The sequence below is a fragment of the Typopeltis vanoorti genome, chromosome 3 (assembly GCF_054136105.1).
Source record: "Typopeltis vanoorti isolate ZY-2024b chromosome 3, IOZ_Tvanoo_1.0, whole genome shotgun sequence".
In the NCBI taxonomy this organism is placed as follows: domain Eukaryota; kingdom Metazoa; phylum Arthropoda; class Arachnida; order Uropygi; family Thelyphonidae; genus Typopeltis; species Typopeltis vanoorti.
The window spans coordinates 127,640,524-127,660,581 of NC_143551.1; the positions used below are offsets into that span (position 1 = coordinate 127,640,524).

The 20,058-nt window shown below is 36.4% G+C and overlaps 1 protein-coding gene across 1 annotated transcript in view; it reads left to right on the plus strand.

Annotated features, from left to right (window-relative positions):
* Positions 1-400: 400 nt before the first annotated feature.
* LOC150108548 (uncharacterized) overlaps positions 401-20,058 on the plus strand; it is a 60,041-nt gene continuing 40,383 nt past the window's right edge. Inside the window, exon 1 of the mRNA XM_090415976.1 lies at positions 401-529. Within this exon, the coding sequence (XP_090272102.1) occupies positions 463-529 (67 nt within the window). The 5' untranslated portion in view covers positions 401-462. The remainder of the gene's footprint in view (positions 530-20,058) is intronic.

The following is a 20,058-nucleotide window of genomic DNA, read 5'->3' on the forward strand; positions in this document are numbered from 1 at the left end:
TTACCAAATGGAGAGTGACTTACCGAAGTTATTTTCATTTTCAAAAAAAAAAAAAAAAAAAAAAAATATATATATATATATTTTTTTTAAAAAAAGGTAACAACTTTTCATACAAAGGTAAAACTTTATTAAGAAAAAGTAGTTTGAATTTACGTTAATTACACTGAGGTGAATTGCTACATATAGTTTTTAATGAAAAAAAAAAGTTTTGATTTAAATATTATTAATTTATATGATATTATTATATAATATCTTATATTATTATTATGTAATATCATAATAAAAGGTCAGCACACACACACACACACACACACACACACACACACACACACACGTGTGCGTGCTCATAAGCGGATGTGGAAGAAGTATATTCCGTTTCTCTTTTCCGTTACTAGAATTGGCTACCCAGGGATGTTTGCGGTTCTTCCTAAATCTTATTTCCATCACTGATTATAAGTCACAATGAGAAAATTGTTGACGGATATCAGACTTTTCTGGGAATTCTGGCTGATGCTTGATTGCATTTCTGGTAAATTCGTTTTGCTAGTTGCTCTCTTTCTTTCTCTCTATCTCTCTCTCTCTTGAATAGATAATCCTAATATTTATCAGAATTTTCATCACTAATTATAAATTATGAAAAGGAAATATCAAGATATTAATTTCTGATTACTTAACTACTCAAGTAATCATCATTATTGCATTAGTTTATTCCTTCACTATATATTAATTAATGAAACTAATTGTTAATTCCCTCTGTTCACTTTAATTTTTTGACTTAGAGAAATCTCATCTTGGGAAACATGAATTGCAGAAATATTATTAAATATCTATTATTATTATTATTATTATTATTAAATCATACCTCGAAGCCAAGGCACTCTACAACACGCAATTTATTACTAAAACTTTATGTTTGAAGTTTCTATGCATTCTATAAACTTTATTCTGAAAAACTGATATAACGTTTGAAAAATTAAATTTGCATTTTTATCTGAAAAATATGCAAAACATAATTTATAACAGTGCAGAATAACAGAAAAGTTCAGAATTTTACTGGGAAGTAACGTACAACCGTGTTGCGAATAGTTCCTCGTTCCATTATACGTCACAAGATGGCGCATCTTTAAAGGCTGTTATATTACAGTACAGTCGGGTCTCTTTTTATGCGGTAGATACGTTCCACAGAAAACCGCATATAAAAAATCACACAAAAAATGCCTAACTTACGTTGAAAAATCAGGGATACGTTCCATACTTTTCTAAAACCTCATAAAACCGAAGCAATGAATTAAAATAAACCTAAAATCACATAAAAAGTTATAAAAATTCAGGAAAATAAGAATGCCTAAGTTTGTTTGAAAGCTTTATTCATTTACTTTTATTGAAAAGTAACAATTTTTTTACATTTTTTCATTAGAATTATTGTCGCTATTAGACAAGATTCGGCAATGTTTGCGAACTGGTGCGAAATCATTGTCATCGCCAGAAGAGATAGTCAGCGCATCAGATCTGCATGGTAAAGGCAATGGTTCTTCACAAACAGAATTAGCTTCACCCTCGTTCTGTGCTGATTTTTTTCTTCTGATAATGTAATTAGTTATTAAACTTTGCGATGATGATTTTACTAATTTTTTATACATCTCGCGATATCTAGACATACAGTTCTTCAGCTCACGTTGGAATTTAAAGGCTCGTTCAGAATTTGTGTCATTAACAATAAAATGATTTTCCAATTTATTGCACAGTTCAAGACCTTCTCGAATTATATTTGCAGTGGGGGGGGGACAGGTTTTTCTTCCGCTTCACTATCGTTTTCTGGATCTTCGACGATATCTAAAGTTAATCGATATCCAATAATATCATCGTCACTTAAGACATTATCCACAAGCAATTATTCCACATCATTCTGGCTAAATGTATCAAAACCTTCTCCACCAATTTCATGAAACCAAAGTAATGATTTCAGCTGCTAATGTGGATGTTTGAATGGTTGCACTGTTTGCAACACATCCAGGTCAAGCTGCTTTCCAGCAGGAATTTAAAATTTGTGGTCTTATTTCAGCGATAGCAGATGCAACATGATTTAAACAGTCCAAAATAGAAATTTTTTTCCAAACGCCAGTTACTGTTAATGATTCATTTTCTGGTTTATCCAATATAAACTGAAAAGTGTGCTTAACGTAATATTTTTTGAAAGTAGCAATTATGCTTTGATCTAGTGGCTGAATAATACTTGTTATATTGGGTGGAAAAAAATACTACCTGCACATTTGGATGCTCTAAATGCGGATAACTTGATGCATTGTCAATTAATAAAACTTTAAAATCGAGAACTTTTTGCTTCATATATGTTTCCACTTCTGGTACAAAGCAATTATTGAACCATTCAGTAAACACAATAGTTGTTACCCAGGCTTTTGTATTAGCCATCCAATGTACCGGCAGCTATTTTAGATATTTGCCTTTTAGAGCACGTGGTTTTAATGATCGATTTAATAGGAGGGGTTTCACATTCGATCCCCTGATGCATTGCTACAAAGTAACAACGTTACTCGATCTTTTCTTGCTTTAAACCCACTTGCAAATTTTTGGCTGCTTCTTCATCTGCTGCTGCAACCTCGCTTGTAATTTTCACGTTACGAAGTGCATTCCTTTTTAAAAACCCGGTTAGCCATCCTACTAGCCGAAAATTCTTTATCAACCTGGGAAGCAGAAATAGACGGCTCCAATTGCTTCATCTGTTCATAAAAACCGAAAAGCTTTTTGTTTAATTAAATAACCACTTATAGGAATTCTCCTTTGAGTTAATTCTTCAATCCAAGCGCTCATTCTGTTTTTTCTAATAAAGCTTCTCTTGAGTATGATGATAGTTGGGCACTTAGTTTTGCGCCAGAAATGACAGATTTTCTTATTGCGACTTCATTCTTTTTAGTTGCTCTTATAGTAGATTCGCCTAAATTAAAATGTTTACCAATCGCTGTAGATCCTTCTCCTTATGCTAAGTGATCTAAAATTGCAATTTTCATTTCCAAAGAAATTGCTTTTCTTTGGTGCTTTTTTCCCTCTCCATTGGGCCAAATTAAATCTTTAAAATAAAAATTACCAAAATGTAGACTTACGATAATGAAAAGACAAACATTCACATGCAAAATTAAACTGTCACGGACACTCACTGCTTACACGTTACTCACGTTACGCCAGAATGTGCTGCAACACGCTGTTCATTGTGTACAACGGGGAAATCCCGAATTTGCATCAAATATGCACCGCATAACTCCAAAACCGCATATAGTATAAAAAGAGACCCGAGTGTACTTGGATATTTTCTGTGAATTCAAAACAATATAGCAGATCATGCTGTCTGTTGTGAGTTTTTTGTTACTAATTTTTATCCAAAGAATGTCCGCATGATAGCAGTTGGTAAAATAAAATCAACTTCACCAACAGTGAGAACTACAGCAATGCTAAAATTCAATCAGAATAATGTAACTGTTACAAAAATGAAAAGCTATTTATGTTTTCATCAATATCCTTAGCAATAGAAAGTAAATTAATTTACAGCATAGTATATGAATGCAGATTAGTAGAATGTTTCGGAATGAAGCTACAAAATATTTAAATTTGATCACAATCCAGCTACTTTGATGCTATTAGAATTTAAGATATGTGCATATAAAAATAGATTATTAAATTTTATCGCCCAGTGTGAGACTACCACCCTGCTTATTGGAGGCTTGAAGTGGTTTGAAAAAGAGACCATGTTTGGTCGCTAGATCGCGGTTTCCAGATTATGTAAAAAATAAATAAAGACATAAAAATCTTAGTATTCATCTTAATTGGAGGGAAGCATAGATTTGTACCAATATGTGCTGGAATGAAGTTGCCATTAATGATCCGATTGATTTAATAACACTAAATGAAATCCCATGGTCAAAAACATATAGACATCAGAACTGTAGAAATCATACAAGGTCAAAATATTACGAAGGATTTTTAGGTGTTCGCTGCTCCTTCTTGTACTAATTGCATCTGCCAATGCATCATTAACTTTGCATTGCTATACGTATACACTTACAGTCGTGGACTGCTAGAGAAAAGCATAAACTAGTCAACTTTATTCCAGCTTATCCATATGATTTCCAATATTGTTTGATTCATTACACTCAGAAGTGAATCGACTAACTTATTCAATCGCTCTTGTTTCAAGTTTCTGATAAAGAATGCACGCATCTTTTTAAAACAAAGTGAGGATTTAATGAACTTATATTGCTGGTTATAGTATATCCCAACACATTTCCTCTTTCGTTTTAGGTTCAATGGCCTATCACAGCAAAATAAACTGTCTTCTTAGAAACCTGGTTCTAATTCTTTCTGCATAGCATATTATGGCTGGTCATTGCCTGTTCTGTGGGAGAAAAATCCCTTGCTTTCCGTATGAGATTAGCCAACTCATCTTTAACTGTAAAAGGCCCATATAAAGATGCCTTTCGTCACAACGAGAGTCGAATTCGGGTAACCTCCAATAGAAGGGAGCAATATCCCGTCATTCTTCTATATGCGCTACAGAGACGCAACTTCTTTTCATCCTAGACCGAATTCGAACCAAGGTTTTTTCCAACTAAAGCACATAGATGATACCAACTATACCCTGCAAGCTGGTTAGAGTATATAGATGACGTAGCCAATGCTTTCATCTCTCTCTTGATTGAATAAATCTATGCATATGTAGTTGATCATAAATTAGGCAGCTGAAGTTTTAATTTAAGTCAAAACGAAATAAAAAGAAACAAAAAAAAAATCCTCTAACGCCTTTACATCTCTCAAAAGAATGCTTACTCTAAAAGTTCATTTTAGAGTAGACGGCACACTTACTTAGCTCCATTTATTTATTTAATTTAATGTAATTTATTTATTTGGACATCGCTAGGCAGTAGGTCCCCATCTCTTATCATCGCACGAGAATGAGTGCCTTTCTACGGCGTGTTGGATAAGAGGTGATGTTTCTAATACTAATTAGTATTCATTTGTGTTATTCTATAATTTATTTTGTTAATCTGCCGGATTAAAAACCCAAGTTTCTTTCTGTAGAAAAAAAAAAAAAAGAAGCAAAATTCTATTTACTTGTGCCAATAATCACTCGTCGGGAAACGTCTAAAAAAACAAACAAACAAAAAAAAAAACCTGGTCCTCTCTTGCACGCCTGTTATCATTGAAGCTGTCACAAGACCAAAACCGGCCTTGTTTACTCTATGAAATTCTCTCTCTCTCTCTCTCTCTCTCTCTCTCTCTCTCTCTCTCTCTCTCTCTCTCTCTCTCTCTCTCTCTCTCTCTCTCTCTCTCTCTCTATATATATATATATATATATATATATATATATATATATATATATATATATATATATATATATATATATATATACACACGCAGCGATCTCTTAATTTACGTGTGTTTAAATTACGTGGATTTAATATAAAATAGGTTTACGGTAAGCGACACGAGAGGCCACCACAATAGCCGCTATTTTCTCATTTTATTTTGTTGAAGGTGGTAAGATGGCGGTTTTTATTTTTATTTTTATTTTTTAATTTTGTGCTTATTTTTAGTTATTTTGTGTTTATTATTATCCTTATTGCTAGGAAACGTTCTCATAATTCTAGTGGAAGTGATGGCAAGCGTTGATGTCGATTTCTTGAAGTGAAACTGAAAATTCTAGTGATATGAATGAGGTGAGAACACAGCCCTCATTAAACATGTTCTAAATCTGAGGGAGAGTACTTTACGTACTATTTGAAGTAGTACTGATAAAATTAAAGAGAGTGTTAAGAGTGGTGTGCTCTTAAGTGCACAAAAGTGATGGCATGTTCATGCGATGAATGAACATTCTTCCTATACGATGAATGAGCAAAAAAAAAAAAAAACACGTTAACTTTAGCCTACCGCACGTGCAAGAAAAAGCTCGTTCCTTTTAGATGATTTATAAGCATAAAGTATAACTTGATTACTAAAGTTATTACGCAAGAACTTAGTTGATATCTGAGAAGAGGCAACATACAAAGCAGCAAACTCCGGTTTCTTGTTTAAGCGCTCAAGGGATCAGTCAGCACTCCACCAGTGGATTAGTACAACACTCCCAACTGTCTTGCCCGAATCTGTGGGAACCATAACAACTTGATGTGGACGTTATTTCCCGTGATTTGCATTTTTTTCTCGGGTGGCAGTACTGATTTTCGAATCGATTGCTGCGGAAATCTGCGCCTTTCTGTTCCCAGATGGCGTTACTTACTTTCGGCTGTAGTTTCGTTTCCGCAATCACGGTGACCTGCACGCTTGCCGCAGTCATGTAGTGATGAGCGATACCGTGATTTTTCAATCACAGTACAAATTGATATTGCAGAATTTCTGCTACGTAATTTAGCGTGTGAAAGTTGTTTTCAAGTTGCGGTGGTGGATTATGGAGAAAAAAGACAGAAAATGTAGAAGAAAAGATGGCAATTCTGCGACGTGTAGATTGGCATTCTGGAACACGTGTGCACAAAAGATCTTGGACTCTCCGTGTCCACTTTGAACACGATAGTAAAAAAAAAAAAAAAACAGTCCGCACTGAATTCAATGCAAAGCAATCTGGCGCGATGTAAAAAAAAAAAAAAAAAAAAAAAAAGCAAAAACATTCAACAAATAAAGATTATTTTAAATAGATAAATGTAAGTAATTGTAAATTCATTTATTTTCAGTTATTAAATTTTGTAATCTAGTATGTAGACTCACATACTAGCAGTAAGTCATCTTTTAGCCTTATTTAAACGTTTCTTTACATTTCCTGCTATTTACACTTTTTTTCGTCAGTCCCCTGAAAAGTGTAAAAAAGGGGTTTTACTTGTATATATATATATATATATATATGTATGTGAAAGTTTTTTACCTTGGATATAATATATGTTAAAGATATCAAGCTATTTTAAACATGATTTTATTCCATTTCCAAGTAAGCAAACAGACAAATATTAGTCAAGTTTGCGCCTGCATGTATTGCAATTATAGGTGACCAGTAAAGTAGTACAAGTCTAGGCAACTCGTGGTAAAGAGTGGTACACACACACACACACACACACACACACACACACACACACACACACACACACACACACACACACACACACACACACACACACACACACACACACACACACACACACACACACATGTTAAAGATACTAAGCAATTCTATAAGCAAGGTTTTTAATCCTTTTTCCCAAGTAAGCAAACAGACAAGGAGGTCAAGTTTGCTGCACGTAGTGCAACTAGGCAACTCGTTGTAAAGGTGGAGTAAGCTCGGCAGGATAAAGACCTACAGGAAAACCATGATGTTGGTGGATTGATATATAAAAAGTGCATAAGAAGACAGAAATGTCATCCATCCATCCATCCATCTTCAAGGCCCACCATTGCTAACTGGGTTGTGCGGGAAGCAGTTGCAAGAGGAACTTTCAATGGTCACGATCCTCCGCCACCAAGCTCAGGTGTTCTGGTGGATCTCCCAAACGTGTCCACCCAAGGTTTTGGATATAATCTATCCAGTGAGTCCTTGGAATTCAACGTGGCTTCCCACCCTCTGGCTTGGCAAAGAGGGCCTGCTGAGGGAGCCTCTCTTGTGGCATTCTAACCAGGTGTCCGTACCAACGTAATTTTGATCTCTCAACACGGAGAAGCATCGGTTGAGTTTTGAGGGTTTCCCGAATTGCAGAGCTTCTGACTCTGTCGAGTCTTGTCCACCCTGCAACCCCTCGAAGGAACTTCATTTCAGCGGCTGGGATTCGTGTCCGCATTCTTTCGGTCATTACCCAACTCTCATAACCATAGGTGAGGATGGGAACATAGACTGTGTTGAAGACAGCCAGCTTTGCCTTCTGGCTTAACTCCCGCTTCAATACTACCGAACGGCCAAGCTCCCGCAATATTGCGCTTGCTGAGTATCTAGCTCTTCGTCCCACTTTCCATTACTCGTGAATATGGACTCAAAGTATTTAAACTTCTCTACCTGCCTCAGTGGGACTCCACTCACATGTAGAGTGCACTGGACTGGTTGTCTTGAGACCACAAATGTTTCAGTTTTGGCCACACTGATCCTCATTCCAGCTTTCTGCACAAACAGCTGCAAACCTAACCAGGGTTCGCTGGAGGACATCTGTAGAAGAGTTAAGCAGAACTAGGTCATCTACAAAAAGCAGCAGTCCAATTCTACATCTTCCAATTCACACACTCATTTCCTCGGCTGTGCCTATCAATCCAGTCCATAAATATTATGAAAAGGAGGGGTGACAGAACACACCCTTGGCGGAGGCCAGCGAAGACTGTGAAAGGTTCAGATTTTGTACTGTTTACCCCGACATAAAACTCCGGACATTCATACAGGGACTTGATGGCAGCTAATAGTTGGCTATCCACTCCATACTCCTGTACTACTTGCCAAAGCTTATCCCCAGGAACCCGTTCATATGCCTTCTCCAAGTCCACAAAACATGTGTAGACAGTCCTGGCATATTCCCAAGATTTCTCAAAGACTTGTCTTAAGTTGAAGATTTGTTCAGTTGTGCTTCTACCAGGACGAAAGCCACATTGTTCTTCCTGGAACTTTGACTCAACTATGCTCCTGCACCTTCTTTCCAAGCACCCAACATATACTTTCTCAGGCAGGCTGAGCAGAGAGATGCCACGATAGTTGCTGCAATCTCTGTGGTCTCCTTTCTTGAAGACTGGTATTATTATGCCTGTCACCATTGCTTTGGTACTCGCCCAGATATCCAAGCAGCCTGACAAACTCGAGTCAGCAAATGAACCGCGCCTCGAATGAAGGATTTTAGCATTTCGAGCCAAATTTCATCATCATCACCAGCAGCCTTTCCAGATTTTAGTGATTTTATTGCTAAATGGACCTCTTCTGCTGTGAGACGAGTCATCGCCCCGATCTGCACCTCTTTGGATGTCCACAACTGCTGGGTCACCTGGGTTAAGAAGGGCTCTCAAAGTATTCCTCCATCTGTGGAGGATGTCCTTCTGGGTTTTTAAAAGTGCACCATCAGAGGCTTTAATTGCCCTTGTGTACACGATTTCCTCCCTCGAAGGCGGCGGATAGTCTGCCAGAATACTTTGTTTTCATTTGCATAGGATGAGTCTAATCTTTCTCCAAAGGATTCCCAAGCCTTCTGGTTTGCTGTCTTTACTGCCTCAGCAGCAGCTTTTTGTGCTTCAGTGTACCAGAAACGCATCTCAGGTGACCTGACCCAAAGCCATGTTAGATAAGCCTCCTTTTTTGCCCAGATGGCTTTTTGGACCTCTTGATTCCATCAAGGTGTCCTTTTCTCATTGCCCGTAGCCACGCCGAGCCGCTTTCTGCCAGAGCATGAGCGTGAAGAGGCAGTGACAGCAGTTCTGAACAGCTCCCACTCCTCCTCAACATCTGCAGTATGCTTGGGAATTTCTTTGAACCTGGAGGAAATGTCATGTGCAAAATTTTTCCTCACATCCTCATTTTCCAGTGCCTCCCATTCCACGCGGCATAGCTGATTAGCCTACCAGTGTTGATGGTAGCATCTGGTTTCTGAAGCCGTAGAGTGCAGACAACAAGATGGTGGACAGTTGACAGTTCTGCCCTCTCCTCACACGAACGTCCAGCACTGAGGAAAATAGGTCTGCTGAGACTATAAAGAAGTCAATCAGAGACAGAAATATATGATGTGATAATATTGGAATCTTGATAGATTAATTTGGAGAAAAATTGTTGATAGGAAGTTAGTAATGATGAATTTGATGATGATGATGATGATGATGATGTAACGCTCATAATAATAATTAAAGAAATAGGACCATGTTTGTAGCACCGTGTTTTCGGTGCTACAAACTCCATATCAAGTTTTATCCTGTAAACTTGAGTGTGAGCCTGATTGGTCCAGTGAAATAGCATTTCCACTCTTAATCCAGTAATCTTTAAGTTTGAATCCTATTGCGATTATGGATGTTTGTAAACATCTTACGTAGTAGTGACGTTCATTGCCTAGAGTGAGACTTCTACCTTATAATAATTTTAGTTTAATCCTTTATCCAAGTGTAAGCAAACAAAGTTTGCGCCTGAAAATATCTTCAGGACTGAGGTAAGGTAGTGCAACACCAGGCAACTCCGAGCAAAGGTGGATCAAGATCTCATCACTCCTTGTCTCAGTATCTCCCATAATGCAAAGCACATCTCTTTGCGGACATGTATACTGCTATGCATTAAGGGAAGGGCCACTACCCCGATCGGTTTGAACCTTTATGGAGGTCTCGTCAGTCCACTGATTATGGGAGATACTGAGACAAGGAGTGATGAGAGCTTGGTCCACCTTTGCTCGGAGTTGCCTAGTGTTGCACTACCTTACCTTAGTCCTGAAGATATTTTCAGGCGCAAACTTTGTTTGCTCACACTTGGATAAAGGATTAAACTAAACTTATTATAGTCTAACCAAGTGAAAAATAAACTTCCGACAGACTTCTACCCTGTTTGGTCTCGAGAACAGCGTTTCCGGATTAGCTCAACATCATACATTAGCCCCCACGTAGCACTAATATAGATTGGATTTGCATGCTTTTGGGGATGAGATACACATTAAAATAATAATTAATAAATAAACATTTCTCTAATAACATCATGGTTGTGCAACTTAGCTGTGATAGGTCATTTGCTGCTACTCGGATATTTCAGATATTTTCAGGCGCAAACTTTGTTGGCGAAATTGTTGGCGAAACCAATGGTTTCAGCTTCATGCTCAAAGTCTGAACTTCATGGTAGGAATATGCTAACAAGAGGAAATCTTCGTGTTAATGCGACTGATCTCCAGGGCTTAGTCAGACAGTTTTCGTTTCTGACGTTTGAAGGACAGTTGGTTGTCAGACAAGTACTATTTCTTGCGTCATCAAGAACTTATCTGGATGTGATAAAAAAACCACAGTGACTTTTCTTACAGAGAAAAAATGAAACGTGATGATAATAATGTGAACTGAAATTTGACAGCACGTAATAAGCAATTAATTTTTTTCAACAGCTATAGATTTGCATATGATTAATTATCATATTACAAAACGATATCTGATTACTTTTAGAGGCCTATTTTCATAACATATCACTACATTTCCTGAATTATAATGAACAATCTGCAAGGTCAACTGGAACTTAAGATTGATTCTTGATACATTTGTGTATGTATATGTGTGTCTGTGTGTGTGTGTGAGAGAGAGAGAGAGAGAGAGAGAGAGAGAGAGAAGGGGGGAGGATGATATGACGTAATCATACTACATGGTGTAACTTGCAATTATCAGGAGGCCTTGTGGCAGGAGGTTTTTTTACACCTCCTGCCACATGACGCAGGAATTGAAAGAAAATATGCTCCTTTTTTTTCTTCTAAAGATCACTATACGTCAATATCATTTAAATCTTTGCCAGTTTATTCATGCGATTTATCTCTATGTATTAATTAATTCGATATAGTAATTAGATCAATTATAATTTAAACGTAGAATTTCTCTTTAAATATTTTGAGACATGAGAAGCGTAACTGAAAACGGGTTAATTAGATGCCGATAAAGGTGATAATCAAAAATCTCAAACTAGTTTCCTAAACTAGGACTGGTATGATATTCACGTGTTTGTTCATGTTTATTCATGCGATTTATCTCTATGTATTAATTAATTCGATATAGTAATTAGATCAATTATAATTTAAACGTAGAATTTCTCTTTAAATATTTTGAGACATGAGAAGCGTAACTGAAAACGGGTTAATTAGATGCCGATAAAGGTGATAATCAAAAATCTCAAACTAGTTTCCTAAACTAGGACTGGTATGATATTCACGTGTTTGTGGATGCATAATCGCGTTTGGCCATTAAAGGTTGATTGCAAATATGTCAAAAAATACTAAAAATTTACATAGGAGACAGTTATCAAAATTATAAAGAACATGATAATATTACTTCAGAAATGTTACCTACATATCGTTAGCAATTAGAAAACTCTAGTGACCCGTATATCGTCCTTAGAAAAATCGTGTCATCAGTTTCAGTTCTTAAAAATGATTCCTATAGATGCAACTATGTACTCCGCTATAAGTGAAAAGGATAAAGAAATCGGAAGCAAATATAATTGAATATTTTAATTATAATTACGTATTTCAGTTATAAATTGGTGGGCTTTAATATTTCCGATAATTTGATTAAAAAACTTGTACTCTCTGCAAGGATACCGAGGAGCTTGTGCATGTAATTTCAAGAAACTCACATGAATGACAGACATGGTTTTCCAAGACTTAAAGATCGACGGGAATTTAAAAAAAAAATATATATATATATATATATATATATATATATATATTCCTCCGACTGGTGGGACTTTTTCTAAGCCTTTCTTCGACCGCTTCCTGAGTTAGTCGATCTCTGGCAGGGCAAGCATGTTTTTCCTCCCGTAAACTCAAGAAAATCGACCGTAGTACCCACACGTAGTACTAGACTTGAACTTAAGTCAAACTTCAAGAGACCAAGCGCGGAGGACGCAAGCGCCATATATATATAATATTCATCAAAGCTTGATTTGCTTCCTCAGTCTTAAGAAAAGGCTGGTTATATTCCACTAATTCGAGCCCTACCCTATGAGTTGTGGAGATACTTTCTGAAAATGAAAACAAAGCGGCCTTTTGCAGCTGCCCAATTTTTAATCCATCTAACTCGACTGCTTCTAGATGTTTTTTCAATGTTTTAGGGATGGCGCCTAAAACACCTATTATTATGGGAACAACTTTCGTTTTCTTTTGCCAGATTCGTTCAATTTCGATTTGCAAATCGCGATATTTTGTAATTTTTTCATTTTCTTTGTTGTCAATCCGACTATCTCCTGGTACTGATATTTCGATAAACGTAACACCCTTGTTTTCACTTTTTTTCAACCACTGTGATATCGGGTGTGTTACATTCCAAGCTTTTGTCAGTCTGGATTTTGAAATCCCAGAGTATTTTAGCTTTTTCATTCTCAACCACTTTCTGGTGAACTTTATGCTTCCAATAGTCTTTATATACCTCAAACCCATACTTTATATATATATATATATATATACAAACGACCAACAAACCAACAAGCGCAGAGGACGCGTTTACGTCCTCTGCGCTTGGTCGCTTGAAGTTTGACTTAAGTTCAAGTCTAGTTGCCGAATGGAGGAACTTTTTCTAAGCCTTTCTTTGACCGGTTCCCGAGTTAGTCGATTTCTGGCACGGGCAAGCGGGTTTTTCCTCCCGGAAACTCGAGTTTTTCATCCCGTAAACTCAAGAAAATCGAGTACCCACATTATTTCAGACAGTGGCATATCTTGTTAGGGATTAGGTACCAAGACATGGCAGCACTTTTTTGCCAACCTCTTCATCGGTGGCTGCTATGATTAGTGATACACATGGGCTAGCTATCTCTGATTGGCTACCGGTAGAGATTGAACTGCCCACTCAGTCTCCAAAAGGTATAAAGGTATAAAGGCCTCGCCTACTCCATATAAGGGAATAAAAGGCTGATTAGCTGATTTATTTAATATATATATATATATATATATATATATATTAAAATTCTATTGTAAATAGTAATAGTATGTTACAGAACAAATAAATATTTCTGTTGTCTAAGAATATTTTATCAACAGCAGTCTTTAATGGGAATAATAATAATAATAATCTTGTGTGGAGATTGAACTGTAAGCCGATATTTAAGTTAAATTTTCATTCCCTAGAGAATAACCCAAACGGGAATATCTGTATGGATTATTCTAGAACTATGAATTAAGAGTTTAAATTGTGAGATATTAACTAAAATGCTGATTTACAAAAATAATTTAAAAAAAAGATTAAAAAAATAACTATAAATCACTTTCGAAAATGTAACTATTTTATATCCAAGTGATTCTAAGATTTTAAGATTTTCCTTTACCGGAAGTTGAATCTAAATAAATATTAGTGTGCAATAGAAACTTGCGAAAGAACTGAATCACGCATTTTCAAGTAACAAGTGCTTATAATATAGGCTACAGCTTTTTTTTTTTTTTTTTTAAATAGATCTTCTCTTCAATCTAGAAGCAACTCTTGTGCTATCTATTATAACAAAGAAATTTCTTTTTATATCCTTCCGCACACAGACACTCACATCATCTTCCTTTTTTTATATTTCAAAAAAATGTTCTATTCTGTTGTTCTATTTTATCTTCTTCAGGTTGACAAATTTAAGGAAGTATGAATTGTGTAATTATTTTCTTTTTTTTATTATTATTATGAATAGTAGTATGGGTAGGTTTTTGAATGTGTGCGTGTGTTCGCGCGTTAACTAATGACTCCTGCAAAGCTATTTTACGCATAAACATTGCCATTTTATTGAGTTGGTGGTAAAGCAGTTCATAAAACATTATTTTATGAAACTTCTACGTCTATTACAAATTATGAGCTATTAAACACGTTCTAAAGGCCTGCGTAATTGACGAAGATGCAAACACCAGCGTTAGCGAGTAATTGCACTCAACCTTTCCCCCTAAGCTGAAGAAGCAAATACGTTGGCTATGGTGTCTTCTGAGTGGTAACTGGGTTGGCTTGGGTAACTATGAGCTGAGCCGGAGTGTGTGTGTGGGGGGGGGGGGGGGACACTGATTTTCTAGGGAGAAAAAGTGTTACATATTTTTATTCAACTGGAAATATAATTGTACAGAAAAATATATGTATCGAAACAATTTACATTTACTTGATATGCATATATAACAGCACGAGCTACTGTCGGTTCCAGTGGCGGCAGGTGAAAATTTTAAGTGGGGGTGCTGCATATACAAAAAAAAAAAAAAAAAATCATAATCAGTAACGAATTTATTAATAAATAAATTTACATATTAAAAATTGCTTTATTAAAAATATTTCATCCGCACCACGAACAAACACCAATAATAAAAATTTCGTATCAATAGCAATGACAAGCGCAAACGAATATCGGCGTTTGATCGCAGTGCATTTGTTTCGTGTAACGATAATTGAAAAAATATAATTCTTTTCATATTTTCAACAGTGACACTCGTCATAACTCAGCCTTGTATCTATAATAGATAAATAATTATATGTTATTTTAACAAAATAAAATAAGATTGACAAAAAATAGTTCACCACGCACACCAATAATGAACGTTTCATATCTCACAACGTGCGTATGGATACTAAAAATACACTGCTGTTTGGTCAGTGTGGGAATGACGTAACGTGCAATGACAAGCGCAAACGACTATCGGCGTTAGATCGCAGTGCATTTGTTTCGTAATCTAAAGCGTTAATCGAACAATTCCAATTATTAACTATTCAATCAATGTCAAAACATAAGCTGTAACCTTTAACATGTTGTACTGCATTTATATAATGCTGTAAGCATTGCTATTATTCATAAACACAAACAAAATTTAAAATTTTCATTTTTTCCTTGGGGGTGCTGCAGTGTCGCAGTGCTTATGTACGGGCCGCCACTGGTCGGTTCCTTTCAGTTTTAATCGTATTTTAACTATTGACGACACACTTCGTTAGTGCATCGTCTTTGATAGTGGTCAGGAGACTGAATCTCTTGCGCAAGCATGCGACGGACACTGCACAGCGCGCAACTTAGAGGGAATCGATTGTATCGCATTGATCATTTATTTTGCGAATGTTGGCTTCACACAAATCTTTCCCGAATTTCCCATTATTAGTAACAACCGGAATTATCGTCCCTCAGTGTTTGGTGGGGAGGAGGAATGAGAAAATAAATAAAATTCATCGTTTTCAGAACTAACAAGGAAAGAAAATGCAACACTGATTTCAGTGACAGAATGAGACTGTCTTTCTGTCTTTCCTTCACAACAAGTGGAAATATTTCTAAATTGGTTCCAGAGAGAGAGAGAGAGAGAGAGACTGTCACGTAACGATATAAGGAAAGCAACCACTACAAAAGTAAGAGGAAATTTTTTTAATAATAATAATAATAATAATAATGATTCCAGTTAAATATGATGTGTGCATCTTTCTTTATGGCTGTCAATTAAATCTTCTCGACCAGATGGAAATACATGTAAACACTCTCTGCAAGTGCTTTTAGTATAATTTGCTGGCAACAGTCATTTCGATTATCTTCTGCTGTCCGTAATGTAACAACATCACTACACATGATGACCATGCAATCAGGAATTAATATGGTTGATTTACACGGAACTCTTTTCTTCCCTCTCTTTGAATTAATAGTTAAAAAGATTGTTTATCTCGTACTAAGAAAAAAGATATATTAGTTAATGGTTTTGTTTATGATTCTCAAAAGCCTACCGCTTCAGAAGATATATTAATTATTAAATGCGTTATATATTAAACTATGATTATGGTTTTATATATTTTGCACTTTATAATATATCAAAGATGAGTTGAGCATTAGATTTCACTTTATAGACTGTAATGTGCAGAAATACATATGGAGAAATATTGTCGCCTCGGGCGAAAAATATCAGATGCATGTGTTCTTCGCAATTAATATATAATTCGGCTTTTCGGTCTTTGTAGCTTATCCTTTGGCCTGTAAAATATATGTATTGAAATCTTATTTAAGGCGCAAGGAACCATTATATAGACCTTTCTGAAGGTGTGTTAATCTCGTTAAGAAGATAATATGTTTACCTTCCGGAAAATCAGTTTCTTTATACAAAAACAGACGAACCGACCAAAACAACGCAATTAACAGACATAATACACTTGATTCATGATGCCTTAGTTGATTCCTCCTTCTCCTCCTCCTCCTCTTTATACGTATATTAGGCCTAGTGGCCTGTTACGCTCGTATTAGGCATGGCCCATTACAATTTGAAACAGCGACTGCCTCGAGGATAGGTGGTTGGTCCTATGCCTCCTGGTGTGTCCTGTCTGTAGATGCGTGTGTTCACGTGGTCTGTTTGCCTGTTCTTGGGGGGGGGGGAAATCCCTAGCTTCCACGGTGAAAAAAAAAACCCTTACTTTCGTATGAGACCGGCAAACTCACCTTTAGTAGAAACAGACCAGATAAAGGTTCCTCACGTCTTGGACGGGAATCGAACCCAGGTCTTTCCGACCAAAGGGCTTCGTCTATACTGACGGAGTTACGGAGGATCATCTTAGTTGATTCGGTCGTAATTAAAAAAAAAAAAATCTAACCCCGACGTGTTGCTTTCTGAGAGGGAAACCTTGCTACTATCATATAAAACATAACTCACCTTCACTTAAAAAAAAAAAAAAAGGAAAAAAATAACCCTCTTATAAACGTTCCTTGCATCCTAGGTGGACTGCACTACGAATGTGTCCCGTTAGTTAATCAGTGTCTGCCGAAATTGTACGAAATGTACCCCGGACATAATATACTGTACGTATATGAAGTCTTCTCTCGAAAGAAAACGGATTTTGCAAAAAAGTGAGGTTCCTGATAGTAATCTTTTGAAAATATACTCTGAAATTTTGAAATATATCTTTTAGAAGGGTCTTTTAGACTGCTTTTAGGCGTAAAAACTCTTTACTGAGGAAGATTGAGAAATTTTTATTAAATCAATTCGATACATTAAATGTTACACAAACCTTTGTTGTATACTGATCATAGGTGTCGGTCAAAGGTCAGGAAAAGATAAACCACAGTCTATACGAATAACAGAATGCCAGACAGACTGCAATAGGATTATCAGTTAATTAAATCTCTCTTTCTCTCTCTCTCTCTCTCTCTCTCGCGCGGGCAAGTTTGGGCTGAACCAGTGACCTAAACAGAGATGAGAAGATACATCAATTTATATATGACTTCACATACATATGTTGCAAGCTTCTGCTTAATGAAATGAAATGAGGGTGTTAATCTATGATATGATGGATTAGTTCCAAGTTTCTTGGTAGAGTTGCTTGAAGAATAAAGATTTAGTTTGATGGTAAAAACTTTGAATGATATGAGGGATCGAAGAATTTATTCTGATTAAAAGAAAATGAAAACACTACGTCATCCATGGGGAAAAAATAATCAAAATCACCAACATCATTTCATTTGCCACAATTATAGTCAAAAATAAAACGGCGATGAGAGTGAGAGCGAACGTGGAAAACTCCGTTCCATATTCGATGGACCTTTCTGAGATTGCAGCTCGGTGCGCTTGAATTCTATGAATTTTTTGATATTCTTTTTTGAAATGGTAAGCCAAAGATAAAAAATGATCTGAGAATTACAAGGGTTATTCTGTTATGTGAATCATTAGGGCAGGGCAGCGGAGAGGGGGTGACATCTGAGACTTTTGTCACGGGCCCCGGCATCGAGAAGGGCCCGACCGTCGGGCCACGACGTGTCACATAACTGTGTTTATAATGCTTGGTTTTAATTATCATAATAATGCAACAATGATAAATGATGATGGCATATTGTGATTTGTTTTAGACAGACGACTTTTATTTCTGAAATTATTTATGAAACAATTAATGGCTTGCCGTGAGTGTCCGGAAGACACTGATTCTCTCGGCGCGGATCGCTGTAGCAGGTGATGACGTCAATAGGCGTTCGTGCAAGGTTGTTGCAGTCAGCTGCGCTAGCGCTAGCTAGTAATTGCATTCACAATAATGTTCCCTATGTAATGTATCGAATTGTGAATTTATTGTACACTTGTTTTAAATAAATGTTTAATGTTTTATATGACTTTTTTATTAAACAAAAGTGATGCACTTTTTTAAGTGGGCCCGGACCACAGACTTGTCACGGGCATGAAACTTTCTCTCGGCGGCCCTGCATTAGGGTATTAATGATTTACGAGGTGATATATTTAATGGTTTTCAATGCTTTTAATGATTAATGAAGTAAAATGACGCTGATATATGATCAGATGGAGTCTCAGTAGCTCAGTCTATCTCGACGATGTCCTTCAGCTGGAAAGATCTACATTCGAATCCAGCCTAGAACGTGAAGAACTTTTATCAAGGCTTTTCAGTAGAATGTGAGTTAGCCGGTCTCTTACGGAGAGGAAATGATTTTTTTTTTTTTTTGCCTTTCTCAGTAACTCGGGTTTTTTCATCCACAAAACAGACAACCCGACCAAAAGAATACACCAACTTACACAGAAGACCACGAGAACAAGGATTAATCAACCCATTCCGGATTTGGTTTTGTATCCCAACAGGATACGATGTGTGTGTCCACGCACAAGCAAAAACTGAAGAAAGACCAGAAGTTAAATTTATTCCAAGTAGAAAAGTCCAATCTTGTGTAAAATCTTTGTATGCTATCGTAGCAAAGCATATGCAAAAGGTCGCTTTTTTCCAAGACATAAGATAGCGGATATTCTAGAAATGTTTGTTACTTATCACAATCAACATAAAATATAGGGTGTCATCCATGAAAGAAAGTTATTACTAATATACACATATTGAAAGGAATAGGCGGAAGATAATTTTGAGTCTAATAATTTCAGCGGTAAATTAGTCTTTGAGGTCCTTCAGCGGTAAATTAGTCTTTGAGGTCCTTTAGCGGTAAATTAGTCTTTGAGGTCCTTCAGCGGTCAATCAAACCTGTCTTTAATGTGTGTTACGTGTTGTAATGAGGAAGGTTCAACAATAAAGTGTCATCCAGCATTTTGCGCAATAAAGAGCCAAATAGAAAAAGTATTTCTCTGTCTCAAAAGCATGCAAACACACAGGCAAACGTAATGTTGCCTTTTCGATAAACATTACATAATGAGATGATTAGAAGATTTTTTTTCTATAAGGCAAATCTTTTGAAATGGCAAGGTCACAAAACTCGGAGAAACCCATACTTGGCACTGATCCATAGGTGGGCGAGGCATGCTATGCTTCGGTCTGTATGCTATCATTTTTAATGGAAGAAAAGAGATGCATTACTGAACCATTCTTTTTTCTTCCCACACTATTTACGGATGGTTGTTGTTGTTGTTGTCGTTTATAATTTAAATTCATGTTATGCTAAATAAATAAATTCCGTGTGATGATACAGCGTTTCCCCCTTTATTCGGG